Source organism: Maniola jurtina, chromosome 5 (genome assembly GCF_905333055.1).
Source record: "Maniola jurtina chromosome 5, ilManJurt1.1, whole genome shotgun sequence".
Classification (NCBI taxonomy): Eukaryota; Metazoa; Arthropoda; class Insecta; order Lepidoptera; family Nymphalidae; genus Maniola; species Maniola jurtina.
In genome coordinates, this window is record NC_060033.1 from 10,564,608 (window position 1) to 10,585,521 (window position 20,914).

The 20,914-nt window shown below is 35.6% G+C and overlaps 4 protein-coding genes across 4 annotated transcripts; 3 read left to right on the plus strand and 1 right to left on the minus strand.

Moving 5' to 3' along the window:
- Positions 1-999: 999 nt before the first annotated feature.
- Positions 1,000-2,223, plus strand: LOC123865256 (peroxisome biogenesis factor 10-like). The gene is made up of 2 exons (XM_045906207.1): positions 1,000-1,118; positions 1,282-2,223. The coding sequence occupies exon 2, from the start codon at positions 1,381-1,383 to the stop codon at positions 2,206-2,208; it is 828 nt and encodes a 275-aa protein (XP_045762163.1). The 5' UTR covers positions 1,000-1,118; positions 1,282-1,380; the 3' UTR covers positions 2,209-2,223.
- Positions 2,224-3,603: 1,380 nt separating this feature from the next.
- LOC123865266 (peptidyl-prolyl cis-trans isomerase FKBP1A-like) lies at positions 3,604-4,591 on the minus strand. The gene is made up of 3 exons (XM_045906220.1): positions 4,394-4,591; positions 4,164-4,324; positions 3,604-4,068 (listed from the first exon to the last, which is right to left on the minus strand). The coding sequence occupies exons 1-3, from the start codon at positions 4,428-4,430 to the stop codon at positions 3,940-3,942; spliced, it is 327 nt and encodes a 108-aa protein (XP_045762176.1). The 5' UTR covers positions 4,431-4,591; the 3' UTR covers positions 3,604-3,939.
- A 2,327-nt stretch (positions 4,592-6,918) lies between these two features.
- LOC123865258 (MRG/MORF4L-binding protein) lies at positions 6,919-10,875 on the plus strand. Its single transcript, XM_045906209.1, has 5 exons — positions 6,919-7,419; positions 8,079-8,159; positions 9,005-9,109; positions 9,806-9,922; positions 10,451-10,875. Exons 1-5 carry the CDS (start codon positions 7,068-7,070, stop codon positions 10,558-10,560), a joined length of 765 nt encoding a protein of 254 aa, XP_045762165.1. The 5' UTR covers positions 6,919-7,067; the 3' UTR covers positions 10,561-10,875.
- Positions 10,876-11,611: 736 nt separating this feature from the next.
- Positions 11,612-18,133, plus strand: LOC123865252 (nuclear inhibitor of protein phosphatase 1). The gene is made up of 9 exons (XM_045906201.1): positions 11,612-11,767; positions 12,213-12,427; positions 12,773-12,881; positions 13,778-13,880; positions 14,544-14,627; positions 15,109-15,319; positions 15,613-15,715; positions 16,264-16,355; positions 16,972-18,133. Exons 1-9 carry the CDS (start codon positions 11,739-11,741, stop codon positions 17,055-17,057), a joined length of 1,032 nt encoding a protein of 343 aa, XP_045762157.1. The 5' UTR covers positions 11,612-11,738; the 3' UTR covers positions 17,058-18,133.
- Positions 18,134-20,914: the final 2,781 nt, after the last annotated feature.

The following is a 20,914-nucleotide window of genomic DNA, read 5'->3' on the forward strand; positions in this document are numbered from 1 at the left end:
TTTTCTATGGTACGAATTATGATGTAGCTCACAAAGTTCTTATTCATTGTTTATTTAATTTCAAACAACAAGATTACTTTCTTTTGTTTTCGCAGTAATTTTTAATACCGTTATCTTTATTTTATAATGTCATTAAAATATCATTTAGTTTAAAAAGTATTATAAATATTTTTTTAAATTAATAGGATGACAACACTGGGTGTCAAGCAAAACAATATGGCGAACATTCTGTACTATACTATACAGAAGTAGTAAGGTAACCATAATTTGATTGTTTAATGGAAGTGTTTTTTTATGTTTACGATAGATTTCCCAAAAATGAAGACTTAAGGCAAAAATGGATCGCTGTCGTTCCAGGAAATATCACCAAATAATCGGCAGTTTGCGGAATGCTTTTTAAAGCGGAAGATTTTGCTACGGCTTCGTGTGCACTAAATTTTTTTTAAAAAGAAACGCTGTACCATCAATTTTCCCAAAAGTATGCCTTGCTTACGAACTTCCGAAAACTGTTTAGGACCTAAACACATGCATCAGATTATACAAAATAATTTTACTTACCTATATTATAGGTACCCATACTTAACATGACTGGTACTTTTTCGCAGAACAAAAAAAATTGAATTTCTCTACTTTTATAACTACAGCGCGGCAGACTATGGCCTAAACCTTTATCATTCTGAGAAGAGACCCGTGCTCAGTAGTGGGCGGCGATGGGTTATCATGATGATTCATCCTCTCCTATAATCCGTCAAATGTCTTACATTATCAAATCGTGTTGTCACCCTAATAGAAAGGGACACAATCCAATTTAGCGCTATCTCAATAGGCTCGTTTTTGGTGTCTCAGTGCACAATCTAGTTTAGGTAGCATGTCTCTGAAAACAAGTGGTAGCCCTATTTTTTTTTTTACGGCCCTGGATCCCCGGATTACTTACGTATAACCACAGAGGTACAATGCTAATAAATAGATTAATCAATACCTACACTATGGCTACCACCATCTAATAGGTACCTAATCTGTGTTGTGCCAGTTGCCACAGATTAATAGAGAAATTGGTGTGGTGTTTAGCTTTATGGTGTGGACTATCTGTCTTGCTTTGCTGTCTTGTTTGAAAAAAAATCATAACACCTGAAAATAATAATAGAATGGTACCCAAAACACTCCAGCTCTGAAAACACTAGAATCGAAAATTCTGTGAAGTAACTGTGAAGTGAACAAAAAGCAATATCATGAATCATGATTCATGATCAATAAAACTAGTGATCATAACAAAACGGGAAAAATCAGAATTTGCAAATTTGTATAAGCATGTGTGTTTAATGTGAATAAACTCCAAAAAATCATCTTTAATGTAATATTAAAGGTTACATCTTAACAAATATGGCTTTACCAGCGGCACAGCCGGCTGAAATTCTACGTGCGTTTCAAAAAGATGATCTCTACGAGAAACAACTTGCCAGTTCCTTAGCCAGACTTATCCCCTCATATCATGCATCTAAAGCTATTCCAGTGTCTTCATTACTGTACAAATCCTTCACAACGCTCAAGGACTTGCAAACTTTGGGAGAAGAATATTCTGGAATAATTCAAGTTGATGAGACATATCACAAACTACCTTCATATAGCAGTCGTCTTTTTAGTATTTTACTGTCAGCATTCGGAGAAAACTTTACAAGGAGATTACTTGTCCACATGGAAAAGCAAATCTTACAAAATTCATCATTGAGACCACAAGCTCAGAATCTAATACTGGTTGTATTAAAAACACTTAATATTGTACTCCCACAAATTGAAAGTATACATCGGGCATTGTCATACATAAGTGGAGGTCCTTTGCAAATTGGTAAAACAGTTATGGGCATAAATTATGTACATGTTCGGCCAGCGGCAGCAGCATATTATGCTCATTTACGTTTGTTGGGCATAGTTACTTTGTTACATGCTCTTATATCATGTGGACAAAGTTTTTACCAAGCTAAAAAGCACATGGATGAGATGTCAGACTTTCCTAATGAAGTTGACAGCAGTAAATCATGTATTGCATGTTTGGAAGAGATAGTCCAACCTTGTGTGTTACAGTGTGGCCACTTATTTTGTATGCAATGTTGTTACGGAGCTTTGGAGAGCTGCCCTTTGTGCCGTACTCCATTTACTAAGAATACTGTTGTGCCTTTGATGAATTACAACCCAAGTTTAATATTAAACTAGATTTTTTTTATTGATTTTTAATATTTTATTTATTATGGTTCATCCATCTTCTGAGAACATATTATTATAGGTATTTTAATACTTTATTTTAGATAAATATAATATTTCATTTGTAAATCAAACTACATAACCATTAACATAATAGGTATCATATTTCCTTCGCTTAGTTAATGCAAAATTACAAAATTTAAAGTAATAGTTTTTAGTTATTTTAACTAATAAAAGTGGTCATCACCTTTGCCAAGAAAAATGTCATGAATGAAGACTATATTATGAAGATGTTGCCCTATAGAATAGACAACAGATTAAATAACAATGATTATTAAGAGGGCTCTCTCCGTCACTCGTTTCATACAATCATAGTTCCAATTTCATTTGAATATTAAGCAACCAAAGTCCATGAAATTTTGCAGACATATTCTAGAAACTAATATCTATGTCTGTGGTTTTCCAGATTTCTGTTAAAATATTCGGTTTCAAAGTTACGCGGTCTTAAAAATTTTCATACAAATCTTTGAGCCCCTGTAATTTTAAAACTACATATTTTTAGAAAAATCTAAAACACCACAGACACAGATATTAGTTTCTAGAATATGTCTGCAAAATTTCATGGACTTTGGTTGCTTAATATTCAAATGAAATTGGAACTACGATTGTATGAAACGAGTGACGGAGAGAGCCCTGTTAAATGCATTTAGTTCCATTCCATGACAATTTGTTAAAAAGCAATATTCTTATGCACATCCCTAACAGATAATCCATTCTAATATTTTATGTGAAAATGTGTCAGTCTATCTACCACCTTTTCAAAGCTCATTTGCTTAAACGAAAACTTAATTTAAACGAAATTGATTCAGAGCAAGCTTGATCCTGGAGACAGAATAGGCTAGGTACTTTTATCTAGGAAGATCAGAGAGTTCACACAATGTTTTTTAAAAAAACTAAATCCATCTGGACGAAGTCCTAGGCATCATTTAGTGCAATTTTACTGAAGATTGAAGAAACCATTCTAAAATAATACTACTTAATGAAATTCTTTGATTTTTTTTAGGGTTCTGTACCTCAAAAGGAAAAATGGAACCCTTATAGGATCACTTTGTTGTCTATCTGTCCGTCTGTCTGTCCGTCCATCTGTTGTGTCTGCCAAGAAAACCTAAAGGGTACTACCTGTTGACCTACAATCATGAAATTTGGCAGGCAGGTTAGACTTAATTAATTTTTATAGTTAATAGTTTTTGATTTATCCTGCAAATTGTTGAAAAAATACCTGAGTAAACAATGCAAATTTTGTAATAAGAAATCACATAAAAATAAAAGCTGAAGATTTTGGCTTGTTTTATACATGCCATGATAAAAAAATCAGATTTAAGTATATCGAATTAAGATTAAGTTCACTATAGTTATCTGCTGTTTTATTGAGTTCATAAAAAAATTAACAATGATAAACTTTAAAACAATCTTAAGTCACAAACCTAAATAATGCTGTATAATAAGAAATGCTAAATAATAATAATTCATGAAAATAATATCACTATGGAGTAATTATAAACTATAACATATAAATTATTAAAATATCTGTGAACCTTATCATATCACCATAAATAACTAAATCAAGCAGCTAAAGTTGTGTGTTGTGGTTTAACCATGCACCAGGATGAAAATACCAACAAAATGCTTTAAGGTTTACATATATTTTCATTAAGGCTAATTAATCATTATGGCAAGGTGGAATTATTCCACTCTTAAGAGTTCAACATCAAAAATTAAGGTGGCATTTGGTGGAATTACGCCAGGATGACCTCGAGATCCATATGCAAAGTCGGGTGAACATGTTAGTCTTGCTCGCTCACCTACTGACATCTGTAGCCAAAAATGGTTTTTTAGGTAAGTATAATTTTCTAAAATATCTTTATAATTTTAAGAAAAGTATGAGCAAAGGTCGGATAAAAACAAACCTTTCCTAAACCTTGATCCCATCCTTTAATAACATCTCCTTTTCCTAATGTAAACTTAAAGGGCTGTCCACGATCTCTGGAGGAATCGAATTTTTTCCCATTTTGTAGAGTTCCTGTATAGTGAACCACCACCGTTTGGCCGGGTTTTGGGTAGGTGAAACCTAAAGAAAAACTGATTTAGACCAATTTAATAACTTTTTACCGTTACACTCACGTACCTAATCGATTACCATTTCCGGGTGATAGAGTTTCTACGTCTACGCCCATAGTTTCAAATTAAATAATATCTAGTGCAAGCGATTTGGATTGTTGTACGTCTACTAAAGAATATCATCGACCAAATTCACAAAGAAAAATAAATAATAGAAAATAGAAGGCAACGTTCCGACGAGATGTTGTTGACCAATTGTTGAAAATTGAAATGTTGATTGTTGACATTTGACCAGTGTTGCCAGTGGCAGATAGTCAATTGTAACACGAGACATCTCAAAATGTAACATTTTCACGAGAAAAGTAACATTTCCTTATTTTTCGTGGAAAATAAAAGTAATAAGGTACACAGGTTAATATGGCACTTTATTATACAAAAATTTAAACAGTTTTCTTGTCCCATTAGTTAAGCTTAAAAAGAATCGTAATAATAATTGTTGATTGAATAAATTGACTGCTGATCCTGAAAAAGAAAAACAAATCAATATGTAAAATAATAATATACCAACGGATCTAAAAATATCTTTGAATAGCTATAACTTATTTTGTTAGGTAATCAATTTTTATTACAAGTGTAAATTAAAAATTTATATCACCCCAACAAGTGAAGGTTACATTAACTAGAAAAGAGCTGATGACTTTCAAACAGCTGAACCGATTTTCTTTGATTATAGCTAAGAACACTCTCCATCAAGCCACCTTTCAAACAAAAAAACTAAATTAAAATCGGTTCATTAGTTTGAGAGCTACGATGCCATAGACAGATACACAGATACACACGTCAAACTTATAACACCCCTCTTTTTGGATCGGGGGTTAAAAAGATTAAAATCGTCTTATATCGGGCGATCTGGCAACACAGGACTGTTTGAGTTTGAGGGCTACGCACTAGGTGGACTTTCTCTGTGTAGCGTTTCATGGCGCGCGTGTGGTGCCTTTTTGGAGCGTTTTTTTGTTTTGTTTAAAGTGGCTGGTTTTTGTGTTTCACTGGCGTTTTTGGTGCTAGAACCATGCTGGAACTAACTGGGAAGCGCTCTAAAAGGGCGCCGTGCGTATGTCGGCGAGCGCCGGCACAGACGAAGTCCTTACTTATATAGTTTCCCTAACTTGAAAATATCTACAAACTTGACATTGGCTTATCTTTGTAAAGCCAGACGAGAGAATAAAAAAAAAACGCACTAGGTAGGTACGCAGTGAAGAAAATTACGCGGGAATTTCAAATTCGTTTTGTTAACTGAACAATACTAGGTAGGTACCTAACTACTTACCTTGGTCTCAGCAAAGAGATCGATAGATTCGATAGCAAAACTCAAATTTTAAGTTACGCCGGCCGGTATCTACTCAGCTCGCTCTCATTCCTGTAAAGAAAACCGAAGTTACCTACAACAAAAACTAAGTAGTAAATAGCTAAATGAACTTCTGGAAACTAATGTGACTTAATAATAAGATGACAGTCAATACAAAAACGAACTGCTTTCAGTTGCAAATACTATGACTTTGTTTTTGCATTATACTGATTCCCTAATTAGTTAACTACTTACTTATTTACTTAAAACTACATTGTATACAACATTTACTTACCAAGCAAGTAGTGTTAGCAACACATATACACAGTCGATAAGGATAACGAACAAACCAATCACTTTCGAATTTTGACGAAATAAAGTTACAATTTTTTTTTGTACTTAGATACATAACTACAATATCACTACCCCGCAACGAATAACTTTATTAAATATTATCCAAAACAAAGTTGAGTCACAGAGAAAAACAAACAAAACACTTTTTTAATCACAGAGTAATTACAAAACAAAGTGAACTTAGACCAATAACTTAGAGAAAGTGAAATAAACTAACAAATGGGTCAATTACGACAAACAAAAACTGTTTTGGATGCGTTCCGTTTCACGATTATTTTTGGTTTGCTGGGAAAAATTTGAATATTTTTATGAAGTCCTAAAAGTAACGTAAAGTAACATTTTGAGTCGTGTAACATGGAGGAAACATGAGGGGGTCAAAAGTAACGTAAAATGTTACAAAAGTAACATTCTGGCAACGCTGCATTTGACAATCTTCTTAAATCAAGCTTTTGAGTCTTGACAATCTTGATCACTCTTGATTTCATGATTTAATGACTGATATTGACAATCACAGACTAAAAATTGACATGTTGACAATTCATTTTTATCTGGCTTTACAAAGATTAGCCAATGAGCCCAATGTTAAGTTTGTAGTTTTTTTTTCTCTTTCGTCTGGCTTTACAAAGATTAGCTAATGTCAAGTTTGTAGTTATTTGTAACAAGTTAGTTAAACTATACAAGTATGGACCCCGTCTGTGCCGGCGCTCGCCGGCATACGTACGGCACCCCCCTAAAGCGCTTGATCCAGTCAGCTTTAACAAAAAAAAACACTCCAAAAAGGCAGAGCACGCCCGCCAGCTAACACCAACACAGACGAAGTCCAGTTTGAAGTTATATGTATTAAGTAAAACGTAGTGATTATATAATATATACTCTTTGCTTATTTACAAAGAGTATGTAATCACTACGTTATATTACGTAGTACGTTGCTTATTTATTCTAATTTCTGGTCGATGACAATTTGTCTTGTGCTTGGTTTGGAAAAAGGTTTGGAATTAAATTATATTTTAAATCGAACAGACAATCAATTTAGACCAAAAACTGAAAGTGCAGCATGGTGTCTAGCGAAGAAGAACCAGATGTGAAAACCGCGGATACGATAGAATGGGATGTCGATATGGAGATCCAATTATTTTACGCGATGGCGAACCACAAGCCGGTCGGTATAAACAAACACTTTCAAATGGCTTGCATTTGGGAGAAGCTGTCCAATTCTATAACTAAGGAGATATCCACACACGATATATGGAGACATCTGGACACCTTGTATGATATGACTATGCTGGATGATACTGAGCCAATACCATTCCCGAATCATGAGACCGCTTTTAGTTTGCCGGAAAACGATTTTGGTGCGCTGATGAAACAGAAATGCAAAGATGTTATCCTTGGAGACGATAGTGAAGGTTAGGGAATTTTATTGGTATTTAAAGAATTTTTACACATTTGAATAAGCTGTATGGTCATAGGCTTAAAATAAATATTTGCATGTCCCGAGCAGACTGAATGAACAAAAACAACATTATTTGTTTTGATATTTAACACTATACTAAGATGCTTGCAACTTCATCCATTTGGATTTAGATTAAGAATCCCATTGGGACACTGATTTTCCAGGCCTATGTGTTAATTCAAGGTTTGAGCTATCTCCATTCCAAACAGCTAATTTGGTTCAGTCATTATGGCATAAAGTTGTAACACATAGGCTAAACATAATTTACTAGTGGGTGCAGGTGGGTGCTTGCAACTTCAGGTTACAAAATATGTGCAGACTATCTGCAAGAGGCAAGGTACTTCTGGAATCTTACTTATCAAACTTTTATCATTAGAAACAAATTCTTTTTCTTGGTTGTCATGTCTCTGTTTTTATTTTTAAAGAACACCAAACTATAGTATTAATTATTATGTCCTCTCCACTAAATTTCGGCCATGGTGACCAATCTCCATAGAGATTACTTTACTACTCAACTGTTGACCATTGTCATCTGCAGTCAAATATAATTTTTGTCATCTGAGGAAGGACTCAGACCTTTCGTTAATAATAAATAAATTAACCCCTTTTTAGATGGTAGAAGCCCATCACCAAAAACATCCAGTTCCAGAAGCAATTCAAGAGGTACAACATCAAAGGACAACTCCCTGAAAGGTATTTCTTCATTTTATAGTTTGTTTGCTCAAGGCATATTAAAGTAGCAGTAGGCTGGTCATGTTTGTCAGAGAAACAACAACCTGGAAGCTGGTAGGTTCTCAAATAGAGACTAGGTTTTGGCAAACAGGGTATAGGGCACCACCTGGCTAAGCAGAGCAATGACATCTGGAAAGTAGCTGGCATTGATTGGATATGAAAGGCTGAGGGTAGGCAACTTTGGTGCTACTTAAAAGAGGTCTATGACCAACAGTGGATACAATATAGTGTCTGTTGATGAACACAGTGATAATTGCTAATAACTCAAGGGATTTTTGAAGTGGTTATAATAAAAGAATACCTGTCTGAGTTTGTTGTGGGCTCTTCTCAAATCTGGGGGAGTTTGGAACTCTCATAGCTTTAGTTTTAACTATACGTAATTAATTATTACCACTTTATCATCTTACAAATCTAATAATTCTGCCATCAAAAGGTGTACAATATTTTGAAAAAAATATTTTGAGTTTGAGTTTGCTTTGGTTCATTTATTATGATAACTGACAAATTAATATAAATTGTTTAAATAATGACTTTCACATAAGTTAATATACCAGGGGCCTTTTATATATTAATTATTAACTCTTTTGATTAATCTGTAGTACAATTATTAGCCTCACAAGAAGACCTCTAACCGAGAACTTGCCCAGCAGCTTGATGGTGGGGGTGTCAACTGCAGGACAGTTTTTCAGTCAACCCTCATTACTTGTGCAAAAAACTTTACGTTTTTACATAAAACCAATTAAGTAACCAGTAAATTGTAATATTCTCATTATATTCTTAATAACTCCTTTATGTTATACAAATAGGTCGCAAAGATAGTATAAGTGCCCTTGCTACAAAGACAAGAAAAGAAAGCGGAAGCTCACACGCTTCAACAGACACACCCAGTATTAAATCTGAAAAAGAATATGGTGAGTTAGTAAATAATATGTTGGATTTATTTGTCTCTGTACTTCTCTCTCTCTGTTATGAAATCCCATACAAATGACAGAGATAAAAATCTCAGTGGTCGTGAACCATTTTGAGTCACCAACCAATCACAAACATGTTTTCACAAGACATTCGAAACTCAATTCAAAAATATAGTTTCATTTGTGATTGGTTGGTTGGTTGATTTTTTTAGATCTTAGCTCTTACTTAGAAGCCTTATAGTAGCCTTATATAAATAAGGCTACCTATGTATCTATCTCTGTAGTCTACCAAATTACAATAATTGGTTCAGCAGTTGAACTGAAAAATGGTAACAGATAGGACACACTTTCACATTTATAATATCACTCACCCGGTGGTAAGTGATGATGCAGATGGATGCAGGCTCACTTGGGAGGGGTATGGCAGTTTTAATAAACCCAAAAATAATTGAATTGAATTTTTAATTCAATATTCGGTTCTGGGTTAACCATACACCAAATACCAAAATTTCAGCTTTGTAACTCAAGCTAGAGACCTGTGACATGCTTTCGGACAGACGGAAGGACGGACAGACATACAGCACACTAACATTAATAGGACTCCGTTTTTACCCTTTGGGTAGGTACAGAACTCTAAAAAGCTAGTTGCTAGCTGTTTTTATTATCTCTATTTTATATCTATTTTGTATATCTTAGATCGGAGGAGAGATTCAAGAGACTCCAATGCTTCAGGACCCAGAGACAATTCAAGTGGCAGAAAATCTATATCACAAAGGGACAAGCCTGCTAAATCAAAAGTTAGTTCAGTTGCAGGTAAATTATTTTTATTTCAATGTAATTAATTTTTAAGAGTTAGTAAAATCATATCATAAAACTATTCTAAATAATAAATAATAAAACATTAATTACCTTATAGATAACCTAATGGATATTTATGTACTAACCTAACATAGATTTTGGCCAATATAGTATATAGAATATATTATTATTAAATGCGCAATTGGAGGACTAAGTTCTACACAGTTGGTGTTGCAAACCCGTGCGCGATTGGAGGACGCGTGCCTTAAATTGAACACGGGTTTGGAAAGGGAGTTAGCGAAACAAACCCTACGTGTTTCAAGGCATTACTGCCTCCTACTGTACATGGAAACGTAAATCATTACCCTGGTGCCTTTACATCGAAAGTCCTTCCTTGTAAGCCCTACAAGAATAAAAAGTAAAAACGCACAAATTAAAAAATATTTTACTAAAAGAGAGCGTGCAGGGAGTGACTCGTGTTCTTTGTAGGCATGATCAAGATGGGGCATTCTTGAAATGAACATTATCTGTATAATATTTCAGCCTGGGATTCTCCACTAATTGATGACGACAGCAGCGCGCGGCGCGGGCGCCGGAGGGCGAACACGTCGACGCCGCCGGCGACCACCCCTGCGAAGCGCCGCCGCATGTGACATTCGCACACACACTCCTACCACCACTTTTTCTGACACACACAGCGCCCGTGGTGGGGATGGGGTGACCGTAGCAGCGCGCGTCCTAGAAGGAACGCTGTCAACGTGTTTTCCTTCTGAACATTGTATTTTACAGACTGTTTCTGAAGTTAAGTGGAAGATGAAGTAAAAATGTGATTCTCTGTGTAAAATTATTGTTTAAAAATCTTAACTTGCACTCTGTTACTAACATCTTCATGTGATATAGAAACTTTACCGTATTTTGTAGTAAACACTAAAAATATGTCAAGCTGTAATAAATTATTCTCTAGCAGATTTTAGGCCGGCGCACATATGGCGGAGCGCAGCGCAGAGCATACCCGCGAATTTTTATAATCGCGTGAATTTGTACCAGATAATGCGCGAGCACGCGCGGGACTGCGCGTGGATGCGCGAGTATCCGCACGGATGCACAATATTGATTTCAGATATTATTATTTCAATGAGGATAATGTCGACTGAATATTTGACTGTGAAAAATGCTCTGCGCTGCGCTTCGCCATATGTGCCCCGGCCCTTATTGTACTTATTTAAGCATAATATACTTAATAATATAAATAAATAATAAAAGTAAAATCTATGTAATGCATATATTAATTTAATTTCTAAGTAGCGGAAGGTGAGGTTCGAGCTATGGGGATTATTACAGCTGCTATTTCTCTCCCCATTTATTTGAAAAGCTTCATTTTGAAATATATGTAGGTATTTCCTATTATAGAATATTAATAGAATATTCTATATGACTAGCGAACTCAAAGCTGCTTTTTTAGGGTTCAGTACCGAAATGGTAAAAATTGGATTGTTCTGTCCCTTTCGGATTTACGCGTCTCCACCTTGATTCTTCGTCTGAGTTGGAAACCCGGGTCTGTGGTCGGATTTGACAAGGCTACGAAAGTCTAGAATCCAGAGACGTAAAATCAGTTAAAAAAAAGGTGTTGGAGAAAGCTGAAAACGGATAGAACCCAGAGCCGTACAACCAGTCAAAAAAATGATGTTTGACAATTATGAAAGATCAAAGATGATTTTTTTATAGGTGCCCCGGTTTGGGTATTTTAACGTTAAATAATGGGTTATGGGACTAAATATTACAACTTTATTGCAAACTAATACCTACTCCTATTATCTATACAAACTCAAAGATGGCAAATCATTACGAGGTGCCGAACTGGTATGTTTTATACACTTAATTAAAGTTTACCATGCCGCCATCCCACTCCAAGCATTCTCTATAAACGATAATAATATATTAAAAAGTTTTCAAGTTATATTTAAACTTAATGTTTTATTCAAATAAACTTTAAAAAGTGCTTTCAAATCTGCAAGTAAATGTACCTACCACTGGTTCAGAATACCCACCATACCGAGAAGAACTAGAATGAACCTGGCGGTTGCTCTTTTCACAAATACAATTTACAATAAGCCTTGTATTATATTATTAATACTAAACTGCACGAGTCTTCTGTTACTAAGATAATCTACAGCTACTTTATATCCCAGAAATTCGAAGAGTTCCCGTAGATTTTTAAAAATATTGACGTGGACTAAGTTGTGGGCATCATCTAGTTCTTATATATTAATATTGAATATAATATGGACCGTTTTTCATCTAAAAGGGCTGGAAAACCACCAACTGGGCTTCACTTAGATGTGCTAAAAGGTGACAAATTGATACAAAAACTGATGATAGATGAGAAGAAATGCTACCTGTTTGGTCGCAACCCACAGATGAATGACTTCTGTATAGATCATGCAAGCTGTTCCAGAGTGCACGCTGCATTTGTGTACCATAAAAACTTGTACAGGGCTTTCTTGGTTGATTTGGGAAGCAGTGAGTATGATGTTTATGGATATAATGTACTATTGCATTCTGATAGGTCCCAATTTATATTCAAAACATTTATTTAAAAAATATATAAATATTAAGCAATGAGCTGGTGGGTCACTTGATGTGAAGTGATTATTGCTGCCCAGGAACATTTTGTAACACTAGAGAAACTACTAATGCATTTTTTTAAATATAAATAGCGGGCCAACTACTTTATATTAAGCTATTACCATTGCCCATGATCATTTGCAGCACTAGAGCAATCACCAATGCATTACCTACCAGCTTTATAATAATTGTAGTTATTGTAATGTCCATTTTTAGTAGCATATTCTAATAAAATTTCAGCTCATGGTACATATATTGGCAACATGAGACTGGAGGCCCATAAGCCAACACAGTTGCCAATTGATTCCACTTTTCACTTTGGAGCTTCCACAAGGAATTATATTATCAGGTAGGTAATATTTAATTCAAATGCTATTTTAATCAACGCAGTCTGTTTCTGATATGTCATCATGAAAAAATGAAAGCCTGATCAACTTGCACAAAGAACTCTTTGTTATCTAGATGCGTACAGGCCAGGGTTGGGAAAAACATTTTTAAAGATCAAAATATTCTGTTTAATTTTTTTTTTTTATTTGTTAAAGTTTCTATAACACTTGTTTTAAACTAGGCTTTAGCCATTATAAGAAACTAGGTTTTTTCTGGGTAATGGCTTAGAGTAACAAACAGTTTAACAAATATTAAAGTCTCATATTGCTGTAAACAGTTCAGGTTCCTAGTTGGTTCTATCATTTGCCTGGGACTTTTTCAGTGTGGATTTAATTTTTTAATTCCATAGGATTTGGGTAACTTGATTTCTCAGGATAAAAAGTACTCATTTTACTGAATTATATCCTATGGGATGCAAGCTATCTCTGTGCCAATTAATTAAGATTGGTTCATGAAGTTCTGGAAAGTTTACTGATAGACAGATATACATTTTTGCATTTGTTATATTAGTGTGAATGGAATATTATTATGGGTACCTACTGACACAAACTAGCCTGAAAATTTGCAAGAATTTAAATTTTTAAAAATTCTCTTTGATTTTCTTTGATAAAAAGTAACTTGTTACTCCAGATCTTTAACTACCTACTTGTTTATCCATGCTAAAAATCATGTTGATCATTGCACCGATTCTGGTATGATAGAAGAAAAAGCTAATTAATAAATAGACTTTTGCATACCCATATTATTATTGCAAAAAAATTCCCAAAAAATAAGAATTACATTTTTAAAAAAATCTAAATTCATGTGGATGAAGTTGCTAGCATCAACAAGTTGATCATAAAACTTTGTTTTGACCAGAGAGAGACCAACAGGCAATGCTCGGGGTATTATGGAAGAGTTACCCAACACTGAAACAGAAGGCGCCTTGCTCGGGTTGCCCGAAACACAGACTGAATTAGATGTAAGTAACCAGAAAAACTGCAGTTCTTTTTGCTTCACTTCATGTTACTTTTATAAGTTGCACCAATGTACCTGCGCAAAAATCTTATTTTTGGTTGACTCAGCCAATCATAGCGCGCATCTATCCGCTATTGGTTGTTGCCTACGGGCCAAGTTTTGTACGCGCGAATTATGAGCGAGATAGCATGCGTTTCTTAGATTCTTGTATCACGTCGACCATCTGATCTATTGTGGTCGCCGCCAAATTTTAATTTTTAAAAAAGCGTGTGAGAATATTGTTGCAGATTACAATGCAATAAAGTGCAATTCAGTTCGTACAGTTTTGCAGTCTAAAATAATTAAATATCTATTTTATCGCGTAAACTCTTATTTCTCTCTCTTATGTGATAAGGACTAAGGATTACTGAGAGTCTATAAAGGAGAGTGTCAACCAAAATGCACTAAAACCAAAACTTTCCGCCAAACGAACACAGATTCTTCAGATTTACTTGACTTTCTAATAACAATAGCCTATTCAAGTACACTATCTACATGTGAGTTCAGAATCAGTTTGTTTTTCTGGTCTAAAGTGGTATTATATATATTTGACATCGATTGCGAACTTAAAGGCGTACTTTTAGTATTAAATACTACTTACAAGTAAATAATATGCTTTTTATTACAGAATCTTACGGAGTTCAATACAGCACACAACAGAAGAATTTCAATGTTGGGCATATCAACTGATGATGGCACCGACGTTTTGAAGGTATGCTTATTTATCTCTGTTGCAGTCTTAAGGTTTTTTGTACAATGGAATCTATTTTGGAATTCTAATTTTACATTGAAGCGATTCTAATTTTACTTCTACTTATAGAGGGTACATAAGAAGGGCTATTTCAAAAAAAATCTGTTCTATGAAGCTGTGAAAATTAATATCTACCATATTAATAAATAGTAGTTTGCAGCTCACAAAAAATGTTTGGAATGACCCGTCTTGTGCGTAGTGTTACATAGAGGTCTTTGTATATTTAACTAAATGATACCCGCGACCTCGTCCGCGTGGATATAGGTTTTTTAAACCCGCGGGAACTTGATTTTCCGGGATAAAAAGCAGCCTGGGTTAGGTATATAAGCTTTTTCAGCCCAGTAGTTTTTGCATTAAAGAGTAACAAACACACACACACACACACACACCCTCAACCATCCACATACAAACTTTTGCCTATTAGTGTGATTCTATTTCCCAGCCCCCAACTGGTACTAAGCGATCAGCTTCAATGACCGGCGGGGTGGCAAAGAAACAGAAACGCAACGTGTCGTTCAATGAAGAGGTGGACATCATCAACCCGGAGGATATTGACCCCACAGTGGGCCGATTTAGAAACCTCGTGCGGTCCACCATAGTACCCAATGCTAACGCGTCCACAAGGAAACTAAAATTGCAGAGTGCTGATGAAAGTGAGTATAATGTACCTCTTTTTGAAGTAAAAAGTTTGTTAAGCTTGGGCGATTTTGAGATGGATAAAATCTTCAATTTTTTTGGTCCAATATGCTATTGTTACTAGTGCTCGGAGAACCGATAGATGTCAAAGTTAGACATATATTATAGGCCGCAATGTGTGGGGCTTTCTAAAATTATACAATCAATTTGAGGCTTCAAACAAGTTTAAATAATAATTATTACTAGTATGCTCCTACAAAAGCATAATATACAATCATAGAATATTATCTAAATGATAAAATTGCTTCAGGTCAACACCATCATTCGCTGCGACTGCAGGAAATATCTAGAAGCAACACACTATACTCGGATCTGCCGGCGCCTAGCTCGCATTTAAGTCTGATTGGAGCGAGGTAAGTAAAATTGCTAATATAATTTAGTTTGTAAATAATTTTAAATACACATCAAAAATTACGGGATCGGCAGGATTCGAACCTACGCCTACCCTGGATATCGCGACCAGAGCGGAGAGTTCACTTAAGTGAACCATAGCCTAGGTCAAACCCTGTGTCTGTCACCAAACATATTAGCTAGATCGGTTAAACAGATGTGCCGTGAAAATCTAGCAGGCAGACAAACACTTTCGCTTTTGTAATATTACTAGCCGATGTGCGAGTGCCGTGGGAACTCTTCGACGTTCCGGGATAAAAAGTAGCCTATATCACTCTCCAAGTCTTTAACTATAACCATGTAAAAAATCAAATCGATCCGTTCCTGCGTCGCGACGTAATTGAACGACAAACAAACACCACTTCGCATTTATAATGTTGGTAGTATATGGAATATGGATTTGCGCTTATCGACACCTAGTATGAACCGTGGACATTGTTCCTAACTATGTGGCGTATCGAAAACGACACTTGTTTGTTTTATAAACCTTTATTTTATTAATATCTTCCAGATTGGGTCTTTCATTACCGAATCCAGCACCTGACGTGGAGTTGGAGGGGCCGGAACCTCATCTCAATATTCATCCTCCCTTGCCCCATACTGGTATGTACTTACTTTGTTTGTACTTGGGTGTATTATCTAGAAATATCATTTTAAATGAACTTGACTGTGTGTTAATAAATTTAAGCCTTATTCTGTGGTTTAACAACATAATAATATTATTATAATGTAAATAGTGGGTATATGCTACAATTAATATGATGATTCACACACCTTTGAGAACATTATGCAGAACTCTCAGGTATGCAGGTTTGCATGCACATAACACCGAAAAGGTAGAGGTGCGTGCTCGGATTCGAACCCTGGACCTCCGATGAGGAGGCAGAGCAATCACTAGGCTTTTTTTTATTCATTATAGTCAAGCGCTTGACCACAATCACACCTGATGAAAAGTGAACATCACTTTTCATCAGGTGTGATGAAAAGTGATGATGTGGCCTAAGATGGGACGTGTTTACCTAAAAGATGCCTATTCACTCTTGTTTTAAAGATACCCGGATTACGCTATCACCGCTTGTGGTATAAAATCTCTAAATTGACAGGTCTAAATCTTTTCCGCGGGGAGCATTGTGAAAGGGCCATTTAGATCTAGTTTAGTTAGAGATGGTGTAAAACAGAATTAGTGACAATTTTTAATTGATTTTTTTTTATTTGACAGCGGCAGAAGAATCCGGTCCATCGAGCGAGCCGAAAAAGAAGAAATACGCCAAAGAGGCATGGCCGGGAAGAAAACCCGGTGTCTGAGTGTAACCATACTCGCACAATAACTATATTGATTCAAAAGTTCAGCACAAGTGAAAAGCTAATTTTTTACAAAAACTACAACTGTGGTATCCTATCCCTAGTGTATATTGGCTAATTTCTAATGCGTCCGACACACATTGGCCCGAGTTGATCGGCCTACGTGTAAACGCGCATGCGAGTTGTGCAGTATGTTTAGATGTTTGTAACAACGGTTTCTATTTTCACAACTGGTAACGGGATGCCATAAATTGAAGCATGCTCGTAGGTTTAGTTTTGCCCAAAGGTGCGTAAATCTGTCTGTCTGTGCCGCTACGCGCATGCGTGTCACACTCAAGTGAATTTATCTTCACTTTTTTAAATTAGTTTGAGCCTTGCCTATCGGTGTTTTATAGTATTTTTGATTTGAAGGACACCTGGTCACATGCGGCAAATGTATGCCAGGTGGCTCTGTACCTTCACGTTAGTAGAGTGCATTGGGTTGGGCTTATGTGTACTAAAATCTTTAGAACGCGTGTTAAAAATTATAATAAGTCCAGTTTTAGAAGAATGGTAACAGAGCCTTTGCCAAAAAAATTGTATCACGGGCAAAAAAAATTGCCGCTAATTTGGTCCACTGAGACACGCAATAGTATGTTTGCTGAAATCACTTTCGTACGTTTTAAGTATGAGGAAGTCATCATTAATTGTATCACTAGGTAAAATAAAAACATTAGGTAGTTAGTATTATGGTAGATAATCGACTGAAAAATTGTTGATAAGGGATAAGAGAATTACAATTAAATAACTTGTTACTTATATTTAAGTAAAATTAATAATAACTTGCGAGGAATTTAATATATTACGCGTAGAATGTGTAGTACCTATTATTATAATAGAGCAAGCGCCTGTGAGGGCCAGACCTTCGTTATTTTATAAAAGCTGAAAGTTTCTTTGCGCATTGTACCCAACAAAGGGAGGTACCAGATACCCTTAAACTTTAATAAATTGTTAAAGTTAGGATATCTGGCATAGGGTTGCCACGATACTAAATGTCTGGCAATGCATGACGTGATTTCTAATACTATTCTGAAGATATTATAAATAATTACACTTTAAACTTTGGACGAAAGATTTTATACACCTTTGTTACCTTTTAAGTACCAGCTATACTCATGTATTTAGTCGATGTAAGCCCGACTAGTTACCTGTTATCTGCCAAAGCCACGCTGATCGTTCCTCACTGAGCTGGGGACAATGCGCATATAAACTTTCAGCTGTTTTAAAATAAGGAAGGCCTGGCCTTCACGGGCTCTTAGTCCATTATTAGATTACTCGCAAGCATTTTTACACTGCCAATTATGGGCAGTAAACTGCTTATTAAGTACTAGATGATCCCCGTGACTTCGTCAGCGTGGATTTGGTTTTTTTAAATCCCATGGGAACTGATTTATCGGCATAAAAAGTAGTCTATGCCCATCTCATGATTCAAGCTATCTTTGTACCAAATAGATGATGTACGTGACGTCCACGTGGGTTGAGGTTTTTAAGATCCAGTGGGACCTCTTAATTTTCCGGGATAAAAAGTAGCCTATGTCCTTCGCTGAGATGTAATCGTCAAAAACGGTTTAACATCAGCTGCTGATGGCCCGTGAAAAGCCAGCAGACAGATACACTTTCACATTTATGATATTAGTATGGATTATTTACTTTTAAAAGTAAATAAAGCTGAGTTTTAATCATTCAAAGGCTGTTGCGCTTCCACTCTGCAGGTGAGCGCCGACGCTTAGCCTCGAGCCCATTCATACAATGCAGGGGCGAGTCAGTTTCTATAAGAATACAATGTATATTTGCAATAGAATAGATTAGAAAAGTTTTTATTCAAACAAACTTTGATAAAATGCTTTTGTCAAGTGAATTTACCACTGCATCGGAATGCTCTTGTTCCTACTGAGAACAGGAAACTCAGTGGTTGCTCTTTTTTTTTTAAATTAAAATGACATAATATTATGTAGCCAAGTGTACATTGATTTTACTGTTGCTGTAAAGTCTGTCTAATACAAGCTGAGAGATTCTTTTAACGTTTTGATAAATTGGCGCGGTAATATTGCAGTAAATGTCGTTTATTTTTATAATCTCATAATGTACATATTTAATACTATATTTTTTTGCTCAATAAAATTCTACAAAATTTACATTTAAGTATTAGAGTGGGTTTTCAGTACCTATAACAGTTTTAAATAAATGTGGAATCTAATTTATTGTGGCGCGAATACGCGTGGTGTCAATTCTGTAAATATATTTAATCAAAAACTACATGATTACATAGTCCAATTTTAAATCTTGTATTATAGGCATGAAATACTTTTTTTTGAACAGACGTATTAACTTTAGGAATTAAATGAAAAAATATTTTTACCTTTAATTTTACCTACTTTTGAATCATCTTATGCATATTTTGCCACTTGTTCAGAATACCTTAAATAAACGTATTTAGGAATTAATTTCTAGTTAATTCGGTAATTTTTCAACTAGCTTTGGCTTTCATTAGGCAGACTAGATATTTTTTACGATTACAACTTACATTATTATTAGGACATTTTCACTACTTTTATTTGTAGTGAAAATTCAAATGCAAACATATTTTTTGTTCGTAATGTAATTTACTTTTAAGTTCCTTTTGCATGAAACTAGTGTACATTTTGTATAGAATGTTATACAATTTAGTTTTAAGTGCTGTGAATAACTATAATTTTATTTGTATGAATAAAAGTTTTATTATGATACAATTTGTTACTTTATTCTAATCAACCCTAACTCAAGAAAACCTTACATAGGGCGTTTTTCCATTAGCCGACCCGGCATCGGCACGACACCGGCATGGCCCTAGACCGGCACCGGCGCCGGGGCTTCGTTTTTCCACTGAGCCGGTGTCGATGCCGGTATAAGCCCGTCCTCTTACCCACCCCGCGCACTCACACACGCACACGGCTACAATTCATATACAATACACATGCAGTTTTGCCGGTCGGCATGCAGTTGGAAGCTTGCTATCCTGGCACCGGCGCCGGTGGGAGTCAATGCCGGGCCGTCACCGGCGCCGGTAAGTGAAAAAACGAGACATACATTTTCACACACTTATGTGGCGCCGGTGCCGGCTTCGGTGCCGGTGCCGTGCCGGGGAATAGAAAAACGCCCATTGGGAAATGGTTCATAAATAACCTATCACTACAGGGTATTATTATTTTTAGAGCGGTTAGTGAGGCGAAAGTTTAAACTATAGGGCTAGAGGTATTTATTCTCAGAAAACATGTAAATTATAAGTAACTAGTTGATGCCCTCGACTTCGATTCCCGAAAACCTGAATCAGTGATTACAATCGCAATTGTTGTTATTGGCTAAAATGCTATTCTTGCAACAATGCATTGTAGCCAATAGTGAGCGAGCGTCAACATATCAGAGATGATTGCGATCGTGACATTGTAGTTGTCATTCTGCCGCAATATCGAGCCGCAGAACAGATTTGAAGCGAAACTTTCCTCTACTAAGAAGTTCCCTTCCCAAACATTTGTTGCGGTTATCACTAGCAGACTTTCACTTCTTTTTGTTTGTTCAAACTTTACTCATTGTGTGGCGTCGGTATTACACATAATAATGTACAGTTGGCCTCAGAATTCGAGTAGCAATTCCGCGAAACTATTGCATCAAAAACCTGTCGCACTTGACCTTTTCCTATAAACTCGCTGAACACACCTAACTCATGTGCATAACCGTGCCACGCGAATATGATCATTAAGGTGCTAAACAACTTACGGCCTTTGACTGTACTTAATTACATATTATATTATTATGTTTACAAACTAATAGGTTTCAACCTACTC